General features: G+C 48.8%; 1 protein-coding gene across 19 annotated transcripts in view; it reads right to left on the reverse strand.

Annotated features, from left to right (window-relative positions):
* Positions 1–22,812, reverse strand: part of LOC116947431 (calcium-dependent secretion activator 1) — a 428,622-nt gene that overhangs the window by 25,110 nt on the left and 380,700 nt on the right. For 14 of the 19 annotated variants that reach the window (XM_032963139.2, XM_076070599.1, XM_032963137.2 and 11 more), the window contains 7 exons: positions 19,395–19,551; positions 15,883–16,024; positions 14,002–14,148; positions 9,012–9,167; positions 8,368–8,515; positions 2,625–2,699; positions 407–490 (listed from right to left, as the gene is read on the reverse strand). In XM_032963139.2, coding sequence (XP_032819030.1) covers positions 407–490; positions 2,625–2,699; positions 8,368–8,515; positions 9,012–9,167; positions 14,002–14,148; positions 15,883–16,024; positions 19,395–19,551 — 909 coding nt within the window. The remainder of the gene's footprint in view (positions 1–406; positions 491–2,624; positions 2,700–8,367; positions 8,516–9,011; positions 9,168–14,001; positions 14,149–15,882; positions 16,025–19,394; positions 19,552–22,812) is intronic. The other 5 variants (XM_032963159.2, XM_032963146.2, XM_032963154.2 and 2 more) reach the window with 1 other exon arrangement.

Consider the following 22,812-nt stretch of genomic DNA (forward strand, 5'->3'; position numbering starts at 1 on the left):
GCTCATGGCAGGCTTGCGTTGAGTGCAGCTGAGCAACCTCTCAGCAATCTTCATTTGTAGCTGAGCAAAGCACAAAAACAAGAATCCGAAAAATGCGAAAGACGTTTACAAAGTTATGGGAAACCGATATAGCGATGACGTAAACATCGCAATATCCGATATCATATTGTGAGTAATTATACCGTGGCCACTCCTCGCAGCACCGCACTGCGCACTTGGGTGCTTGAGCCGGATCCGGTTTGGCACGAAACCCAGGAGGGAGACTGAGTTATCACGGCCTAAAACCGCAGCTCCTTCTGCCTCACCCCCCCGCCCCACCAAAATAGAGACACCGAGCGGAGGGACCGCGGCGCGCCACGCGAGGGGTCGGCGTTCGTGTCGCGAGCGGCGAGGGGGGCGGCCTTACTGTGAAGGAGAGGAACGACGAGAAGAGCGTCCCCTCGTCGTAGCGGCCGAGCTTGGAGAGAACGCCCTCCAGCACCGTCACAAACTGCGCGCGCGCAACAGACGTAACGTGCTATAGACACATTTTTTATTTTTATATTTTACCAGGTAAGCCCCACCGAGCTATGTAGCTCTTTTTTCAGAAACGACCTGGCCATCGCAAATGATAGCTCAATGAAGTGGCTTATCACGTGGAAAGTTACAGCAGTGGCCAAATATTCTAAACGCACGTTTCTAAACGTGGAGGCAAAAACCGGAGGACCCGGAGAAAAATCCACAGAGAAAAAGACACGCAAACTCCAAATATACAGGCGGCAGGGTTAGGATCGAAACCACGACCTCCTGTGTACCAGGCGTGGGAGTTAACATCTCGCCACCGCGGCAGCCTCGTGTAGCCTTCTCCGAACGTCGGGGCAAGTGCCGTCAGTGAGCCCTGAAGTAGACCGGAACGGCGCACGACGGGGTGGTGTGGCCGGAACCGATGCTTTACAAAGTGCGCACAACAAAAACCGACATTCGCCACTAAGTGGCAGTGGCGTCAGCATGGCGCTTGTGCCAGGCTAGGTGCACTTTGCAGTGTCGAAGGCTTGCTGGCAGGAGGCCCAGCAGCCATGACTGAGAAGACTGGCATCTCACAAAGGTCCCCCGTTTAGCCTCATCAGACTGTTTGGGGCAAGTGCTGTTAGCGAGCACCTCTCACGCACACACGTACGCACGCACGTGCACAGGTACGTATGCAGGCACCCAACGACGTGCGGAACTCACAGTGGTGACGTGACCGAGCGGTCGCTCTATTAACATTGTAGAGCTGCTGGTTCCAGCCCGGTGGCCACCCTAGTTAACACTGCTGGTGTATTAACCATAAAATACGGCCTGTCTACTTTACAGCAGACGGTACAGTTCCCGTGACGTTCTAAGGAATAAGAGCAGGCCACGTGTGCCGTTGTCACGGTCCGAATTTGCTATTTTTTTTAATAAAGTGACTCTCAAATGACCTGATTGGGTCAATGGACGAGTGTGAAAATATTTAAATTTTCACCTGAAAAAAATCTATACGCCCCTCTTAAGCGTGACTGCGGTGTCCCAACATATTTGCGGTCGCTCATTTCCTCGCATCCAGCATGTGAGTCTCGACTGCAATCATAAGACGTGCTCATTAAGTTTGCACGTTATTTTATCGACAGGCCGTATTAATGGGGGTTTTTTTAAGCCAGGGACATTTGTAAATGTTTAACAAACGCAACTGTAATATATTATTGTCCATTAATATTTGTAAATCGCGACGGTGGGCCACTGTATTATGCAATTAATCCACACTTATCCATACAATTGTTTGTCTACAGGAACAACGGTGAATTTGTCTGTGTCAGTATAAAAAAAGATCTGAGTTCTTCATTAAAAAAATTGCCAAAATATCGCACGCAACTGTTTTCCAACCAGTTTCGAAGTTTCATCACAGATTTTCTGGGTAAAGAATTTGAAATAATTATGTAATATATATTAATATGGAAATGTGACACACGAGGATGTTAATTATACTGCGTATGGCAATGTTACAATATTGCCACTAAACAGAAGGGATGTGTGCATGGAGAGTCTAAATACTGCCAGGGCCTTCCACTGGCCAATGGTCACTGAACATTCATGGCAGTCTGAAGCTGGGTTAGCACACCGATGAGTCCTTATGAGGGCGAAACCCACTTGGGTCTCCCATGCTGTCGACTGCCTTAAGCCTTGTTCGGAGGGCCTGGTAGCATACATAATGTCTTTACAATGTGTGTGTGTGTGGCTGCCTGCGGAGTAATGCTGCATATTGCATGCAAACACATGCACAATAATATAATATATGATAATAGACAACTTGAATTCAATGAAGTGTTGGCGCTGGCGTTAGACAAGGGTAAACTATGTCATACACTAGGCTTCAACAATTCAGAGAACAAAATCGATTTTACACTTACAAAATATGCATGCAAATTGCATGCGCAGGAACCCATTATTTACAATTTGTATATTTTTACTGCATATGGAAGTGTTCCAATTTGCCTCATGGAATTATTAAGAGCAGAGTAAGACATTTTTTTTTTTTAAATCAATAGTCGGGACCGAATGTGGAAAGCTCATCGAATCGCAGGCCGCGAGAATTATGACGCATCTACGCATTTACCCAACGTTCCTACCTTGCCGATCATCATCGCGATCATCTCCTTGACGGTGTCTTCGATGAGCTCGTCAATCTTCGTGTGGTACTGGTTCTGTAACACAGGCGGGCAATGACAAAAGGGAGTCTCGGCCAAGCGGCCCGGGCTCAGGGCGACCGTCGTGATTCACACGCGCCACCTCCGTTGTTTTGTGGCACAGCCGGAGCCAGGAGATGCTGGTGGCGAGCCGCAATCAGTTCCTGAAGGAGCCGTGGCCGAGCAGCACGAGAGTGCAGCCCCGTGTCTTGCAGAGTGCACAGTTCACAAATGTACGGCGTCGCTCCGTTTGCGAGTGTGAGAGCCTGTTGTCCATGAAAATGATGTTCAACAAATGTCCCTCTTCAGGGTGCACTTACATTTGTGTTTGACCTTTTGTAATTGTTCATCATCGGACGATTGCGATAGTCGTCCCTCTCAGTGTGATCAAAGTTTAAATGCTGTTTTTTTTCCCCCCCCTTAAACTGTGAACAATTTGTCATACACAAGGGGATTCAAGAAATGTGTTTAATAATTTAACGCATCTCTCACAACATCTCAAAATCAAGGAGCCAATTTCGGCCTTTACATTCGTTTTTTCTGTAATATTTTGGTACATTTTCTCGTGGTCATTCTGTACTAAGCTTGCTTTTTTGTCGTTGACACATCTGCAGGAATATAAAGTACGAGCGCAATTTGTACCTGTATACTTTCATATAGATAACTCTCAGTTATCCGTGGGCGAGCTATCCAGATCGCAGCTTCAGCGTGCTCGTCGGCGGGGTTCTGGTTTGTTGGCTGTTCCTCACTCGTCGTGGGTCCGTGACTCAGCAAACATTCACGCGCCGATTAATTTCGACACTGACGGCACACCGCACGTGTTGACCCGCGTTCTACGCAGGTTAAGACTAAAGCACGTTTCGTGTAATCTGTGATTTTAATTTTTTTAATTAAAAAAAATCCGGACCACTCCTTCCACCCATCACGCCGGATAATCGAGAGTTGACTGTGTGTACGAAGCACTTGTACGCACGCACGATACGTCAAGTACAATTTAAGTTTTCATCATCATCATCATCATCAAACGTTTTCAACACTTACCCAATCCTTTGCAAACTTGCTCAGGAGGTCAACATGGAATGCACAAAATAACATAGACAAAAAATAAAAGGCGGAATGTGAAACAAAAACGAACACGGAAGGTGCGACGGACAAACGATGGCAGAACGATGGCAACGGAATCTCTGAAAGACAACGCAAAATGAAACCCGGGCGACGGACCAACACGGCAAACGAAAAAAAAACACCTGAGAAGTGGCGTCCCATTTGTTATCGACGATCAATAAAGCTACCAAGTGAACGAGGCGGCAGGGCGCTTGCCACCGCACGTTCACGTCTCCGACAGCACACCTCAACCTGTCGCAGCGTTCGTGTCAAATAATCTCGTCACCTTGGAAGAGCGTCGTCACGCGTCTTCCTTCTTGCCGAGCAAGGGTCTGCTGCTCGTGGATGTGAAGAGTAGGCACATGTACGCACAGCCACTTAAGTCACTCCACTCTGGGATGAGGACCTCCCCACGCCGCGCGAGTCGCGAGGGCTATTTGACCGTACCTCGCCGCGCTGGTCAGTGCCCGGTTGCTGAAGGCTGCAAGCCTTGGCGCGGGAGCATAGAAGTACAATACAACAAGGGACCTTGCTGCACTGGCCTCCGCTGTCCGCAACGTAGCTTCGTAGCCACCTCTGACGACTGGTTAGGGTGCATCGGGGTCACCCGTTCGAGTAGTGTCCAGGTTCCATCCCGCTAAGCTTGAGAGATCCGAAGATATCGAGGGCATTCCGGGTGATTTGGTCAAACGGCAATAACGATGCACACGTGTGTGACAATCGATAATTTGCACTTTATGCAAATCACAAACGTTACGCTAATGTTACGCTTAGGACGATGGTGTGAACAGAACCGTGCCGATGAAACGTCACACACGAGGCGGAGAAGACGGGACACACACAGAGCGAACCGATTCCTGGATGGAATCACGAAATTCACTCGTGACGAGTCACAGAATCCCGTGATCAGTCACGTGATCAGTCCTCAACTGTTACACATCTTACATTCTCTATGCCACCTGCTAATTTTCTAAATCGCTATCTTATAAGATAGCATTAACATTGTTTATTTGAACAATCTGGCTATCAATAATCGTATTTGATTCAGTTCAATACGAATGTTTTTTTTAATAAATTGTTAATATTCATTATAATACAACATTACATCTTTACATTCCTGTGAAAATTATCACATTGTTGTTATTTTCGACAGTACCTCACAAGGAGTTGGCAATGCACTTGCAAATGGACAAGCTAAAGATACGTTTACGTAGCGCATCATTACATGTGCTTTTATCTGGCATTATTCATAACCCTTAACACTCGTCCTGGCCACTAATTATGTTGGTGGCTAATTGTTCCGTTGGTGATGCTGCTGCTGCTGCATTGGCAGCGGTGCACAAGTACATTCATCAACTAACACTGTGGCATTAAAAAGGAAAACAATATATAATAGGTGACGTTTTGGGCAATGGGCCTCCTTCATAACGCATTTCTCGTGGCCGTTAATACCCCGACTTGGTCAAGAGCTACTTCGGATAAATGAAAAGGGCCCTGTTATTAGACCGATGCTCAAAGAGAGCGGCAATTCACGTAATGAATCGACACTTAAGAGCGCACGGTCACCACTTGAGGCGTTAACCCTGGTGTCACGGGTAACACCCCACTGTCAGCGTTAACAATCTGGCCTGAGTATCGCACCGTGGTGCTGGTTAACATCTGGCCTGAGAAACGCACCGTGGTACTGGTTAACATCTGGTCTGAGTAACGCATTGTGGTGCTGGTTAACATCTGGTCTGAGAAACCCACCGCGGTGCTGGTTAACATCTGGTCTGAGTAACGCATTGTGGTGCTGGTTAACATCTGGTCTGAGTAACGCATTGTGGTGCTGGTTAACATCTGGTCTGACTAACGCATTGTGGTGCTGGTTAACATCTGGTCTGAGTAACGCATTGTGGTGCTGGTTAACATCTGGTCTGAGTAACGCACCGCGGTACTGGTTAACATCTGGTCTGAGTAACGCATTGTGGTGCTGGTTAACATCTGGTCTGAGTAACGCATTGTGGTGCTGGCTAACATCTGGTCTGAGTAACGCATTGTGGTGCTGGTTAACATCTGGTCTGAGTAACGCATTGTGGTGCTGGTTAACATCTGGTCTGAGTAACGCATTGTGGTGCTGGTTAACATCTGGTCTGAGTAACGCATTGTGGTGCTGGTTAATTCCTCCCGATGCTTTGCACCCTCCCACAAGAAAAGTCAATTGCTCTGTTTCCGCATGAGCAGACACCACTTGCCTGGCAATGAGAAGCCCGTGGATCGGAGTCATTGTTCCCAGAATTCATAAGAGCTAACACAAGCCCAGAAAACATCATACCACACTTCCTTCTCGCTAAAGAATTATACGGGATACATTTTTGGGGAAAGGACCGAATAAGCACAATTGCTCGCAACATGAGCCCGATATATTTCGAGTATTTAGAGCACAACGATGAAAGTGGTAAATTAATGGACCATTACCATTGACAGTTCCTCAATATGTATTTGGACGTAACAAGGAAAACAATCGTGCAAGCGCACGGATACTCTCGTCACGTACTTATCTTTAAAGCATTTCATCCGCAGCATGGATGCTGCTGATGGGTAACTATCAGGCCAAAATGCATTTGCATATTTGCAAACAGTGCGGTTTACGTCAGTTTGCGTCTGCGAGTTCCCGGCAACCCCTTGACGAATTTGGCCGAATTTAAATTGGGTCAGCCTGTAAGGGCAACCAAACTTGACACTCGACTCGCGTTTGCACGCGCTACGGTGCTCCCCCGTCACAGGCGGAGAGAGCTGGCGTGCAACCGGTCTCGGCCTTAGCTGGTAGCATGAACAAGGAAACATCTCTAGCGGCGTCGGTCCATGCCAGATGGGGCGAGCGCGGTCAGTCGCCATCGCGGTTTGCCACCCGCGATCCACGCTCGGCGGAGTGACTCGCGAGATCCGACTAATATACGTACACGCGCGCAAAAAAGCAACGGGCCACTTAAATCCAGCATGAGCCCAGCCCGGGCAGCGGGCTGGGCTCATGCTGGATTGTGTGTTCACAACACGTGCACCGCGGTCCCCAAACTCTCTCCGTCTCGGCCCGCTCCCGCCGCGCCCCCGCTAACGAGGAGCGGCGCGTGACCACGCAAAGGCAGCGCCGATCATCGCGGCGCGAACGAGCGGGGGGGGGGGGGTCGTTGCGTGCCCGCGCGGCGTCGCGTGCCCATTAGGCACTGATTGGTGTAACGAAGCGCGGAGCACACATCCCAGCCAGCGCTCGCTCGCGTCGTTTGCGAATCTTCTGCGTGAGGCGAGCGCTCGGGAGGGCCCCGGCGCACGGCGACTCCGGAGGAGTCTCTTGGCGGCGCCGCGCGATCGCCGGCACGACGCTTTCACAGAAATGAGATGCTCGGACGGTAACGACAATTTGCGCGGGGAGATTTAGATTTTTTTTTGCTTTGTTTTTGTACATTTGTCTCCCCCGATGGGCGGCCCCGCGTTAACCAAAGCGAAATGTCGCGTCGGATAACTCTTCGTATCGAGAGCCTTGCAGAATGCTCGCGCTGCGACCGCGAGGGCTCATTAGAATAACGCAGCACCGCCGTGGATGCATACGGACGCGCGGCACGTAACGCGGGCAGACGTTGTCGCTCAATGGCCTTGCTTGCGCACGTATTTTTGGGGTCCACGTGGACATGCGCGTGCGATATACGAGTCTGCGCGTGTGCGTGCGCGCGTGTATATCTGTGCGCACAATTCACGCATGTGTAATTGAGTTTGTATGAATGCATGTGGGTGTGCATGTGCGCACGTTGGCAGTTTGACCTCGTGGCTTTTAATAGGGCCTTGCTAACAGCACTTGCCCCCATGGTTTGAACAGTGGATCGCTATATTTGTATATGTGTCTGCATGTATACGTGCACGCATGCATGCGCGGGTGAGTGTTGTTGCACACATATGGGGAGCGGTAGTGTAGGGGATAGCGAGCTGCGCTACAAACCTGGTGACCCTAGTTCGATTCCCGCTCACAGCCAATACCAATGACCAATATGGGACCTCCTTTGCCAGTGCCAAAATATGAAAATAGGTTTTCCCCTTTTTTCTGGCAACAAAACAGGTGTTAATATGTTAAAACACCAAACTGAAACCTTTTACAATGAATCATGTCTGCATTAACCACAATACTTTTGGTCGGAATACAAACAAAAAAAACATACTCTGATAATATATGCATTGTCTTTGAAACTGATTGATCCACACCACAGACAGCTTTCTTTCGAGCCGAGTCTCAAACGGTGTTCGCTAACAGCACTTGTCTTTTTGCGTGCGCACACACACGTGTATGTGTGCACGTGTATGTGTACACGTGTGTGTGTGATTGGGCAGCGCTGCATTTTTGTTAGTGCACTGCGGCGCATTTACAAAACCGGCATTACTATATCGGCCACGAAGCGGAACGTGGGCAAACAATTCACTCAAAAAGGGGGCGACGCGCGTACCAGCGTGGACACCCCCAAACTGACCCCCCAACCCCCGGCGACGCGCACGGTGCCCGGAGGACCCATCGCCGTCCGGCGGTGGATCGGCACAGGGGGCGGCCGGGGGGCCTCACCTCCTGGCCGATCTCCATGTGGCACAGCTTGACCGACTGCTTCTTGGCGTCCACCAGCACGTTGAACATGGTGCAGATGGACTGCGTCACGCGGAAGTCCGTCGAGCGGCTCATCTTCTGCAGCTTCGCCTCGAACGCCGCCCGCGTCCTTCGCGGAGGAGGAGGAGCAAGGAGAAGCACGGGCACGGTGCGATCGAGAGCGTGGATCGTAATGGGAGCGATGTTTGCGGCGATACTGCAATGCGTAGTACGATATATATGAACCACGCGAGTCGTATTGTACATGTTGTAAGATATTGTCATTATCATTGCGATTATAGTTGTTCATTTTGCTCTTAGATGTTTTATTTCCTAAAAAAAATAATACGTACGAAATCACAAACTTGATTATGATAAATAAACGGCTGTTATCCAAGCGCGTAGTGTCGTGATAAGGTGTCTTACGCGGTAACTGACGGTATTGCAATTATACGACGTCGTCACATCCCTAGTTCGTTCAGTCTGGTAGACCGAGTCCTCAACATTGGGTGGAGAAGTCAACGGGTGAAGTTCACGACAACAACAAACCAATTTGGTAGAAATATACGAGTGACAGGGAGGCGACCGACCGACGCCGAGCGAGCGACTGGAGCGACGCTACGCACCTCTTGACGGACGACTCGATCATGTCACTGGCCATGAGTTTGAGCCTCTGCTCCAGGTGTTTGGCGAACTCCTCCTCGGGCCAGTGCAGGTCCCCGATGAACGTCTGGAGGGCGTCCAGCTTCCAGAAGAGGTCCTCGGATGTGGCCGAGCCATTGCTATGCCAAGAGCAGCAGACGCACGGCGCGGGATGACACTCAGGCGGGACGCGGGAAAAGGTCACGCAAGGTGCTATGAGGATCACGTTGGGGGGAGGGGGGAGGGTGTGGACGCTCGCGCCCGCCCATTTTAACTGTTTACAGGCCAAGGGTCGGAGGGTCGTCGACACGATATTTACGGGGCTCGTATTGCGTTTACTAAAGGATGGTTAAGTAATCGAGACCATAGCACCAACAAGTGCGGTAAAACAATAACCAGACATTGTACCTCGAGTCGAATGAACCTAACGCTCAGCCTGCATGGTGGGCAGCTAACTCGAATTGACCCAAGCGCCCTCGAGTTAAGCCAGATTTCTCCCAGAATTAAATTTAATAGACAGCTAGAATAAATGGCATTTGTATGATTTTCTAAGTTACTCAAGTAATGAAGTGAGTAGGGCGGGTCTCTCCCAGGGAAAATTATATTTATACTGGGCCAGGTTTCTCAGGTGTAATTCAGGCCAGCCCGAGAAGGGAAATCCTCCCGGGATAATTTAGGTGTCAATCAGATCTGTAAATGACGTGAAAAACCCACCACAGCACAAACATAGTGCATATCGGAAAGCCATAAGTTTCAAACAGCATAAATAAACCTGTAAATAGCACTCAGGCTTTGTGCACTATGCAAAAAACCATCGGAGTTTACTGAAGAAATGCATTGTGGTCCTCGTGTCATAGGTCACCATGAAAGTAAAATGTAGAAAAAAGATTGAGATGGTGACTTACGGCAAGAGGACCACAATGCACTTCTTCAGGAAATGCCGATGGGTTTTCTTGTAGATAAGGCCGAGTGCTTATCACACGTTGTTTTTTTGCGTGTTGTTTGAAACTTACGGCAATTTAGGCCCGAATTGGGAGCCAACTCGAGATTGCCAACATGGAAATGGGGCGAGTGGGGTGGTGGTGGCGGGCAACCCGTGTCCGTCCGTGAGTTCCGCGGTCCACGGGAGTGGAGGCACTTTGCGTGGTTACTGTTGTCTGCTAAAATATTTATGGCCTTCTCCACATGCTTAGACTAAGTTTATCAGTCTATTGTAATAATAGATACCAGCCACAAGTTTGAGATTTTGTGACAAAGTAGTTCAAGTTGAGCAATGTGGCGATAGAGGTGTACAGTGAGGGAAAAAAGTATTTGATCCTCTGCTGATTTTGTACGTTTGCCCACTGACAAAGAAATGATCAGTCTATAATTTTAATGGTAGGTTAATTTGAACAGTGAGAGACAGAATAACAACAAAATCCAAAAAACGCATGTCAAAAATGTTATAAATTGATTTGCATTTTAATGAGGGAAATAAGTATTTGACCCCTCTGCAAAACATGACTTAGTACTTGGTGGCAAAACCCTTGTTGGTAATCACAGAGGTCAGACGTTTCTTGTAGTTGGCCACCAGGTTTGCACACATCTCAGGAGGGATTTTGTCCGACTGCTCTTGGCAGATCTTCTCCAAGTCATTAAGGTTTCGAGGCTGACGTTTGGCAACTCGAACCTTCAGCTCCCTCCACATATTTTCTATGGGTTTAAGGTTTGGAGACTGGCTAGGCCACTCCAGGACCTTAATGTGCTTCTTTTTGAGCCACTTCTTTGTTGCCTTGGCCGTGTGTTGTGGGTCATTGTCATGCTGGAATACCCATCCACGACCTATTTTCAATGCCCTGGCTGAGGGAAGGAGGTTCTCACCCAAGATCTGACAGTACATGGCCTCGTCCATCGTCCCTTTGATGTGGTGAAGTTGTCCTGTCCCCTTCGCAGAAAAACACCCCCAAAGCATAATCTTTCCACCTCCATGTTTGACGGTGGGGATAGTGTTGTTGGGGTCATAGGCAGCATTCCTCCTCCAAACACGGCGAGTTGAGTTGATGCCAAAGGGCTCCATTTTGGTCTCATCTGACCACAACACTTTCACCCAGTTGTCCTCTGAATCATTCAGATGTTCATTGGCAAACTTCAGACGGGCATGGATATGTGCTTTCTTGAGCAGGGGGACCTTGCGGGCGCTGCAGGACTTCAGTCCTTCACGGTGTAGAGTGTTACCAATTGTTTTCTTGGTGACTATGGTCCCAGCTGCCTTGAGATCATTAACAAGATCCTCCCGCGTAGTTCTTGGCTGATTCCTCACCGTTCTCATGATCATTCCAACTCCACGAGGTCAGATTTTGCATGGAGCCCCAGGCCGAGGGAGATTGACAGTTCTTTTGTGTTTCTTCCATTTGCGAATAATCGCACCAACTGTTGTCACCTTCTCACCAAGCTGCTTGGCAATGGTCTTGTAGCCCATTCCAGCCTTGTGGAGGTCTACAATCTTGTCCCTGACATCCTTGGAGAGCTATTTGGTCTTGGCCATGGTGGAGAGTTTGGAATCTGATTGATTGATTGCTTCTGTGGACAGGTGTCTTTTATACAGGTAACAAGCTGAGATTAGGAGCACTCCCTTTAAGAGTGTGCTCCTAATCTCAGCTCGTTACCTGTATAAAAGACACCTGGGAGCCATAAATCTGATTGAGAGGGGGTCAAATACTTATTTCCCTCATTAAAATGCAAATCAATTTATAACATTTTTGACATGCGTTTATCTGGATTTTTCTGTTGTTATTCTGTCTCTCACTGTTCAAATAAAGCTACCATTAAAATTATAGACTGATCATTTCTTTGTCAGTGGGCAAACGTGCAAAATCAGCAGGGGATCAAATACTTTATTTCCTCACTGTAAGTGTGCATGCATATAACCTGAATATATAAACGTAAGCAAAACTACTATTTAATGCCTTGAGAGGCTGTGATAAATTGACCTGTAAACAGTTAACAAGGCCATTGGTTGATTCAATCATATTTGCCAACACTGATCCATTCCACCGATAATGTGTGGTCAGTCCACAGTTCACGACACCCCCGAGTGCACGTCCTGCTCAAGCAGGTGGCAATTGATAAACGAGAAATAGTTTGGGTTGCTGTTTCCGATCAGAGAAGTTGCTCATCTCGTTACCCGTTGGCTCTTACGAGGGTGTTCGCACAAACGGAATGGAGCCGCGTGTGCAGGTATGTGACGCACATTCGCACACGCGCGCTCATGCAGTCATTCACACATGCATACGCGCACACGCTCAAACATGCACTGATTGGTTAAAAAAATACCCAATGAGACGTAAGTCCCTGAAACAAAAAAATATAAATAGTTTTCTTCCAAAAAAAAACATAGCCCCGTCATCAGCATGTGAACAAAATCAAATGAATGTTACACAAGCAAATCATTTGAGCAATGTGCTATTATCCAGCATTAAAAAAATAAACCAAAAAATACGATTGTATTATAGTCCAGAGTAAAATAAAAACCCATTTCAAAATATTCGCAGGAATTTTCTGTTTTGCAAGTTGCCTAAATGTCTTCTGCATCTCAAGAGATATTGACTCTCAGGAACTATGATTGGCACTGGAGATTAATTGCTCTCCGTAGACCGTACAGATTAAAATTAGGCACACGGTACCACAGAAGAGAACAAACCGAGCCTCAACGTGGACTCATAACGCTTAAACCACGTGTTGCTGCCAACTTGTATAACCATGTTGCCAGTTTATAACCATGTTGCCAGTTTCATAACAGCATTCGATTGCTGTCTTGCGGCAAGAAGACTCCGTGACCCTCCGGCACGGCTCATTCCCTACGAGCCTACCAGACGCACATTCCAGTAATTTACGAATCTTATTATCCACGTACAAAGTACTGCCTGGAGGTGATTTGGTGGCTCGCAACGCTTTACAGGTTAGCATAAACGCATTTAGATGCACTAAGTTACAATATAACATTTGCGGGGAGTTTGTGCTGGGGGAATCTGTAAGTGCAACTGCAATTCTCAGAATGTCGGCAGAGCATCAGAATGCCGTCGTCCTACGCTCGCGGGCACATTGTGCGTGAGATTTGTTCAGCACCCATTACCAGCGTGCTCGTTTCATGAAGACACTGGAAGCCTAATATCAATCACCCTTGAGATTATAAACGTAGGTACGTCGACTTTCGCAACGCCAGGGTTCTTTGCATCGTAACTGAAAACTCCAGATTGAATTCCTGCACTTTGAATGGTCCCACGCAGGATGAAGGATTTTCTACGTGGCTTCGTATTTCAATATGTTCTCAACGAGCCGGGCGACACCGCCCAATAAGTGAGCAATCGTCAAATTAAAACGAAAACGTCTTTGCACCGGGGCACTTGCTTTATGGGTTTTACAATTACATTCTCCCGTATATCTCATAACACGAAGACCTTGTCCGCGTTGAAGTTACTTGAGAGTTTATTTATTTTTTGTTAATCTCAGAATGTGTGCAATCCATGGCCATTTTAACAAGCGGAGGTCTCCTATCTCCCGTACGAAATCCTATCTGAACAAAGAACAGCTAAGTTAGGGATAAGTGCGTCGTTTTACAATTATCCGGCAATTGCCGAGAGAGGAGACGGCGTGGTGGGGACGCGCGTGACACGTAACACGTAACACGCGTGCCACTTGTTTTTGGCAGTAAGTGGCAGGCGAAGTGAGGAGTCTTTTTTAGAATCCGTTTAAGGGCGTTTTTTTTTTATTTCTCCGCCGTGCGGATCACAACGAAAACAAATCAAATGGAAAAGGAGGAGAGAGAAAAAAATATATATCTATAAATGAAGTCCGAAGCGTTTTCCATGCTCCATGCTGCCAAAAAGCACACGCATGCACACGGCACGCACACATGCAAGTCATGCTTACGGGGGGGGGGCGGGGGGGGGGTGCGAGGAGAAAAAATATGAGAGAGGAGCGAAAAGGAGTACACACTCTGGGTCATACAGAGCCGTCATCCACGACGGTGTTGAAAAGCTAGGGATCTGCGGCATTTGAGGCATTTGCGGGATTTGTGGGAGGCTAACGGGAAGATTTGGGACTTTTGGCAGATTGACGTTTGGGAGGTTACTGGTTAGATTCCTGCGGAAGAAGAACAAAAAGAGACAGAAGCACACGGGGTGGGGGGTGAGGGGGGGGGGTGAGGGGGGGGGGCACACGTTCCAAGTTGCACGACCACGGGGATGAGAGACGGAGAGAGGAGACACGCGCACGCACGGACACACGCACGCAAGACGTTAACGCAAAATACGAGTCTCGTCGTTTTTGTTTCTTTGTTGTCGTGAAGCGGGCAAGTGCAGACAGCGCAGGTAACCAGCAGTTAGCACGAATTCACAGCAATACCGCGCGGCGCGGACGAACAAACGCCGCTGCAAAGGGGCCCTTATTTAGCACTTTGCTGCCGCGTGACGCTCTTGGGAATATTCGCGGCAAATGGGGCACGCGGTTTTGTTTGAACTGCGGTTGAACGCCAAAGACGTGGGATAATAATCACAATGATAACACTGATGATGATGATGAAAACCATGTTCGCTTTGCAAGGGGGTAGTTGCTGTGAATTCCATGAAACAATAGCAAAGGCAGACTGGACAAGAAAGAAGGACAATGCGAGATTACCACGGAGAATGGGCTAAGCGCTCGTTAACCTGCTCGCGTTGGGAAGCCAACGCGAGGCGAATTATCGTTTAATTCACCGGTGCAACAACAACAAAAACGGTGGCCCCCCCGAAACTCACGGGAGGGATCGAGCTGCAGATAGTGACAACACGGATAGTCACGGAGTGGTGGGGGTAAAAAAGGATAGTGATGATGATGATCATATATGTTTACCGAGCAAAAGAAAAATATAGCTTAGTTTTCAACAGTGCACGGCGTTGTATTGGAAACAATCTCAAGGTGGTAATTTATGTGACAGTGATTGTTAGGCATAATTATACATGACATGTTTATTATTTATGAATGTAGATTAAAATAACCAACGTTAACACCATAGTCATATTTACATTCCGGTGCATTTAAACCTACCATTCGTGATGTCTAATTTACAGCAAAATAACGTCACAAGTATCACCAAGACAAGGTAGACATACCCCGTGAAAGAGAAACCCCTTTAACACGAGAAACTTTCACAAACACATGGCATTGCTTCACAAATAGACTCCACCACAATGAGCCCACGATCTCACCCGATGATGAAACTGATGCTGATGATGATGCTGCTGCTGGTGGTGGTGATGACGCTGTCGGGGAGGAATGCTGCTGATGATGATGATAGAGGTGGATGGTGGGTTTACGGAGGGTGTACGCAGAGTGTACGTACAGTGTACGCAGGGTGTACACAGGGTGTGTGGAGGGTGTACGCAGGGTGTATGCAGGGTGTATGGAGGGTGTACGCAGGGTGTACACAGGGTGTATGTAAGGTGTACGCAGGGTGCACACACGGTGTACACAGGGTGTACGTAAGGTGTACGCAGGGTGTATGGAGGGTGTACGCAGGGTGTATGCAGGGTGTATGCAGGGTGTACACAGGGTTTACGGAGGGTGTACACAGGGTGTATGCAGGGTGTATGCAAGGTGTACACAGGGTGTACGTAAGGTGTACGCAGGGTGCACACAAAGTGTATGGAGGGTGTAAGCAGGGTGTATGCAGGGTGTACACAGGGTGTATGGAGGGTGTACGCAGGGTGTATGCAGGGTGTACACAGGGTGTATGCAGGGTGTACACAGGGTGTATGCAGGGTGTACACAGGGTTTACGGAGGGTGTACACAGGGTGCGACGCGGTTGATTGAAAGGGAGAGTCGACGCGCTGCCTTACTTGACGGGCTCCCAGGATTCGCGCTCAAAGCCCTTGTGGATGGACTGCGCTATCGACGACTCCATCAGGTCGACGTAGCGCACCACGAGGGGAGCAAACACATCCTGCAGGTGCTTGTGGTACTTGCCATTGCACAGGTTTCCTGCGCAGAAAGAGGGCACCGCACGGTGAGGTGTAACCTGCATTTACTTGTCGCGCTTTATTGTTCGTCGCGAGAACTCCCGCCTCGACCGAGACATCCGGCCAGTGTGGAAGAGTAGGCCAAATCACCTCTGGGGCTCCGGCTAGCGGTGGCCCTTCTGCCAGCAGTGGCGTGAGCAGCACATTGCAGGGCTGCACCTTCACCTCCTTCTATTACCTCCATTTCACATTTCAACTTTTAACTTTTCAAAAACAAATTAACCAGTTGACCGGCAAATGTGCGTTTTGCGTGACAATTACTACACCTTGTTTGGGAAATACGTGTTTACGTGCAGAACAATTTTGAAGTGTGGTAAAACAACCCCCATCAAGAGACCTTCATCCAACAGTGGATAGATAAAGGGACTGTACATTATATTATATTAAGAGGTCCATGGGAAGGGAAGGCAAGAAGGGTGAAGACTGATTGTGGAGGAGGGATGGCACCAGGAGGGAGGAGGAGGAGGAACAGTCGTAGGGTCGGCTGGAGAGAAGCACAGGAAGATTATGAAACAGATGAAGAGGTGCGCGGTCTGAAGAAGGAACGGGCCAGTTTACAGCATTAGCCCTGGCCTGAGAAACACTCATGTCTCAAAGAAGCGCGCTCAAGTTTCATTTGGTAGTCAAAGCCAAGTGGTGGCATTTTGACAGCGGAAGAGGTCCCTAAAAACAGCATTTTGCGACACGCCGCTCGTGAATTACTATCGCGGTTTCTCTCTCACCGCGGCCGCACCGAACGACGCGGAGGCGGCGTCCGTGCCGTGCGAACGCGCTGCGATCCAATTACACCGATTGACAGCAGCGCTGTGACACCGCATCGTCCAGCGACGGGGCAAACGGAGGCCGGAAATCAGAGTCGGCGGAACGCGCGCGCGGTGCGTTTGGCGAGAGAGAGCGAGAGAGAGAGCGAGCGAGAGGGCGAGCGAGAGAGCGAGCGAGAGGGCGAGAGAGAGAGCAAGAGAGAGAGCGAGCGAGAGAGCGAGCGAGAGAGCGAGCGAGAGGGCGAGAGAGAGAGCACACCAACAGCGGACGGCACGGGAACGCAGAAATCGGAATGCACGCAGTGCAAAGTGCACCCAGAGGAGAAGAAGGCATCACACTGCGCGCAGTCAATTACCAACGTGTGGATGGCCAGAGCGCATATGTCATAGCAACCGATTTGTTCCACGTCGCCAGACACATTATATAATGTAGATCATTACAGGGAATAAAGAAAAGCAATTACTTATCCACTCGACATGCCTATTACTGCACACACAAGCGTCTGATAGCCCCCATTAAGGTAAATTTTGCGATCCTTCATATAATTTCCGTTTAGCATTCTTACCGGTGTGTTGACATGAAACAAGAAATTAAGGCAAAGCAAACTTACTAATCTGCAGTAATTTATCAATCTCTCTTCTTTGCCCAATGGCGGCGCTAATTACTGCCGCGGTATGCAAACGTGATCGTTTCCCAACTCAATCAGCGCCGCGCACGCCACTGGCTTCGTTACCGCCCAGGTGACGTGCGCTCGGGGTGTTGTTTGTGAACGGGAGGCGAGCGACGAGATATCAAAATGCTAAATTGTGATTACGAACAAATTAGCGCCGGTAATGCGAGCATTACAAAACCGCGGCAGAACTGGGCACCGACGCTAATTTTAGACTCCGGTTTGTGGAAGACGAGGACGTTGTGCCAATTTGAACCGTGAGCGAGGTTTGAATGTCTGCCGGATGTCGTGGGTTGCGAGCGCCGCGACAGGGCACGCTCAACGGAGAGCGTAGAAAGTGCGTCCCCCGCCGCTGAACGGAGAGATGCATGCTGGGAATTACTCCAAAAGACGGCAAAGAGGAACGCACGAATCGGGGAGAACAAACGCAAACTGCGGGCATCACTCGACGATTAAGGAGAGCGCGGGGGTGCTCGGGTGCAGGACGCGTTGCTCGAAGGAATGGTGGCCCATGGGCGAGACTGGTCACAGAACGGCAGCCAAAGCAGGGAGCACAAGCGAGCGGACGAGCGCCACGAGGGTGGAGCGACAAGGTGAGCTCACTCGCAGGACGAGCGAGACGGACTGAAGCACCGTCTACGGGTGCGACGAGGGCCTCGGCGAGGCTGCGACATTGCTCACGTGTGTGGACAATTGCTTGTCGGCGCCGTTGTTCAAATTTGACATTTCAAATGTATTCGCAGTGGTTAATTGGGGAATAAAAACTTTCTCGCAACGGGATTGAGTTTTTTTAATCTGTGAAAATGAAATGCAACAGATCGGTTGACGTATCAAAGGGAAGCACACGTTAAATTAAATGTGCCATCGATGGTGAATTGAAAATTTGAGTGCGTGACGATTAAGTTTTCACATTTTTGGTGACCTAACCACAGCTGGTGCGGAGATTTAAATATGAATTTAATTCCCTACCCAAAAAAAATATCTCGTTTTAATTCGTTTTGATTTTAACTATGAAAACCCGAGTCTCCAAACTTCCGAACACAATAATTTGGATGGTTTTACCAGTTTCTTTGTTTTAGACTTGTTTACAAACAAAACGACTTACAGTTTGCTGAAATCAGTGAGGTTGCGTTCATGTCTGTCCTCTCATTTTAAGGCAACAGCTCCATTATTGCCATGAGGCCCAGCTGCTGGGATTGTCTCTCTGCGCGTGCTGCGGACACCGCCGCTCTCCCCATCCTGCACCGCTGGCATCTCCACGGCCCTTCGAAGTGCATCTTCTTTGTCTCTCCTCAACAAGCGCCCAAACCCATCCAAGTCCATGCTACCTGACCTTCTCGAGAACATGAGTGACCCCATCCAAGGTTCTAACTTTTTCAATTCACAACTTACACTAATTGCAAACAATCAATTTGTACGCCCGCAATTCAACGCTTGTCCACGAGAGATGGCAGTGGGGTTTAGGGCGGCCTTCATCCCGTAAAGGTGGACTGCTCGTGGTACAGACGACGATGATGGCGGCGGCGCTGCTGGCGTGGTCGGTCTCAACCGGCGTCTCACCTGTGCTGGGCAGGTAGCCGTTGTTGTGTCTCACCTGTGCTGGGCAGGTAGCCGTTGTTGTGTCTCACCTGTGCTGGGCAGGTAGCCGTTGTTGCGTCTCACCTGTGCTGGGCAGGTAGCCGTTGTTGTGTCTCACCTGTGCTGGGCAGGTAGCCGTTGTTGTGTCTCACCTGTGCTGGGCAGGTAGCCGTTGTTGCGTCTCACCTGTGCTGGGCAGGTAGCCGTTGTTGCGTCTCACCTGTGCTGGGCAGGTAGCCGTTGTTGCGTCTCACCTGTGCTGGGCAGGTAGCCGTTGTTGCGTCTCACCTGTGCTGGACAGGTAGCCGTTGTTGCGTCTCACCTTCATTGCGCAAGTAGTCATTGAGCAGCTGGAAGAGGGGGAAGCTGTCCCACGTGTCCGGGGGCTGCACCTCGAGCGCCGCGTCCATGTCCACGGCGTACAGGGATAAGAACGTCTCGGCGTGCTCCACCATCAGGTCGGACCACCAGGCGAACGCCTGGCGGAAGGACGGGGGGAGGGGGGGGGGGTCACTGCATTCCTTCTCTACGGATTTCGGTACGTGACCGCTCTCCTTGGTTCAAGGAGACACGAGGAGCGCACGGGAAGCGCCCGTCGGCGGATCGAGTGTCCAAACGCCGTGGGAGACTCGGGCGACGTTTTGGGGCAATCGCTGCCGGCGATCGTCGCAGCGTTACCCGTTGCGCTGGCACGGAACGTGGACAAATCTCTCTGCCGCTTGAGCTAGCGGGTGACTGGGTTGGCAACTTTCAATAATGTCACACACTGAGGTCAAGTGACTACCCGAGGTCGTGCGATCTGTACGGCAATCATTGCTCACCACAATATACTTTCCATTGGCCGGACGCAACTCCATCACGACGTGCCGCTGGTGACGACTGCAAGTGACTATCCACAAAATTAGCCCTCGTGTCTCACAGCTTAACCGGGGTACCCCTCTTCACTATTTCCACGGACAGCATTAGGTTGAAATGCATCGCCCGGATTGAATTGAAGGAATACAAAAGTACTTTGAATGGAAAACAATTCATAGTGTATACATGTGACCGCATTATAAGACAACGGAGAAATTTAACTTCATTCAAATCTCCCATTTGACCCGGTGTTGAATTAACTTGGAGATGTATTTAAGTAACACTGTCAAGGGAAACACAAGTGGTGACCATGTCGATTCTCCAGCGAGGTTCATGGGGACCCACATTGAGACATTATTTAAAAGGGATGTTCCAATAAATGAAACGAAAACAACATTCTTATTGAAATCAGGTTAACTTGTAAGACCCATCAATGTGTCGCTCGTAAAGCTCTCCACAGCATTGCCCTGTGGAGAGAGATGTTGTTGTAGCCCTGAGAAGGCTGGGCATGCAATGGGACATGCACATACAGGGCTGACGTGTGTGCTTGACATTCTAACTCACGGGTTGTTTGAACATTTAATCCTTTGCAAGATGGTAATACTCCTAAAATAAACGAAAAAAATACACTGGGTAGGGAATTAAATCAGGAAATACTACAAGTGGAGCCCAATGAGAAAATCCCTAGTTTGGAAAAAAAAACCCTAATAATTTGTAGAAATAAATCATTTGACGAGTACACCGACAAATAAATTAATTGTAAAAAATTGGACAGGTTTTTAATGAATCACAGTTGGATCCAGCGAAATCCTGCACCACCCCCCCACCTCCCTCCGTGATTATATTTTCAAACTGACGAGTGCCCATCAAGTGTGAATTACAACAACAACAACCGCCTCCTCCGTTGGTTATTCTGCCTCGTCGCACAAAGCTAGAGATGTCCCATGTGCTTGTAAAGCGACGTCTGTCACTAAGTGCAAACGTATACCTTAATGACTGCAGCTGGAACCACAAAGTGCAAATAGAATTCCAGGAGGTCAATGTTTGAAACAATTATGTGGTTGACAAAACAATTTAAGCTGGAGCATTACGTGTCAGATACAATGAGAAACATAAATACGATCATAAAAAAAAAAACGTCAAGTGTTTGTATTAACACATATACTGTTATTTAAATGAGATTAAAGCCCTCTCTGGATGTGATATATTAGGAACTCATAAATGAGTTCATAAATTACGGTCTTTTGTCAATCCACTGGTGTATGAAGCCTGTCCATGCCATGCCAGCTGTAGGGGGTTGTATGACCATACTTCCCCATGATGGTCAGTGCAGTATGTGAACCAGAGCTAGTTAAGGCACGACTCGCCACTGATGTTATTCGTTTGCCGGGAAACCAAACTCGAGTCGTTAGGTTCATCGCACAGTGCGCTATCCACTGCGCCACCACTCCACCCACTTAAAAAAATATCACAATGCACTTTCAATTAAAAAAAAGACATTGATGGCCGTTTTTGTATCAGGCACATCTGAAATAATCTGCCAGACGGAAAGGCCACTGGTGGTAAGGGGAAGTGTGTTATAGGCTCCAGTTAGAGGCCACAGGCAAGCGTAACTCTAGCAGCAGGAATATTAACGGGCACTCATTAAACAGTTGTGACGCTGTTGGGCGAACGGGAGGTGTTTAAAATAAGGGTACAGTACCCATCGCAACAAACTGCGTTTAAGTGCGATCAATCACATCAAATATTTTGGAATGTTTATTTGACACTTCCGTAGAAAAATGTAGAGCTGTATAAGCATTATTTTGGTGAATGATAAGCTATGTTAATAAAATCCAAAGATGTATTACCATAACTTACAAGGTTAATTTGTTAACATACATTCAATGCACACATTTTAACCAACACTTTCACTTCACCTTCAAACCCATTGTTATTTTTCTGTTTATTTGTGCATCCCATGGACACACACACAGGTTGAACTGGGCTACTGGGAGCAACTGGGACTTGGCCCTGTAAATTCGGCCTCACGATGCTGATACTCATTATAATTACAACAAGAAGAATAGCCTTAAGCCAGGAACGCTTCGCAGCGTCACATTATTTCATTTCAGGAGGGTCCTGCTTTGGAATACATGGCCAATGCAGCTCAAGAGCCCTTCGCTTTTTGCAGGAAACCAAAGTACAGTACTTGGAGATAACCCACCCCTACGAGGGGGGTAAGACGCAAAGCTCTGCACAAATAGATTTAAGAATCCACTGCCGTAACGTCACCCGCTTGCCGCTTCGCCAGTTCACGCCGAGAGCGATGAGGCTCCCATGCGATTCGTGACCGGGCCAACCTCGTTAACTACCGAGGACCGGCGAGGTCGGACGCATTCCTGGCGGTGATGTGGTCATTGAAACCATTTGGCGGCCGAAGTTGTTTGTCGACACAATCATTCACTTTGAGCCGAGCGTTTGACCTCCCAGCTCCAGGATCGGACCGCTTGGGCAAACTTCGCCCGTTCCTCCGATAGCCCAGTGCAACCACCACGCAGGTAGTGGCTATCCATTCAGTACGTACGCATGGAGGGGTTGACCCAAACGCGTACCGCTTGCGTATGGGGGGGGGGGGGTCTACTGATAATGTACGGACGCATAGGAAACAGGGGGGGGGGGGTGAAGCCTCGACAATAATTTGTCTACATTGGCCTTCAACTGAGTTAGATAGTCCGGCGGCGGATTCTCTGTTTGCTTCAACACGTTAATATTATTAATCCTTGATCGTGTCTGCGTGGATTAAATATCGTCCGTTCTATAGGATTCAGGGTAAGTGGGGGGGGTGCACAAAGTCCTCGTGCGTACAGGCAGGGGGGGAGCGGTGAAGTCGTGACAGGTTTCTG

The sequence above is a fragment of the Petromyzon marinus genome, chromosome 30 (assembly GCF_048934315.1).
Source record: "Petromyzon marinus isolate PM22_M1 ecotype Great Lakes invasive population chromosome 30, UKy_Petmar_22M1.pri1.0, whole genome shotgun sequence".
Taxonomy (NCBI): domain Eukaryota; kingdom Metazoa; phylum Chordata; class Hyperoartia; order Petromyzontiformes; family Petromyzontidae; genus Petromyzon; species Petromyzon marinus.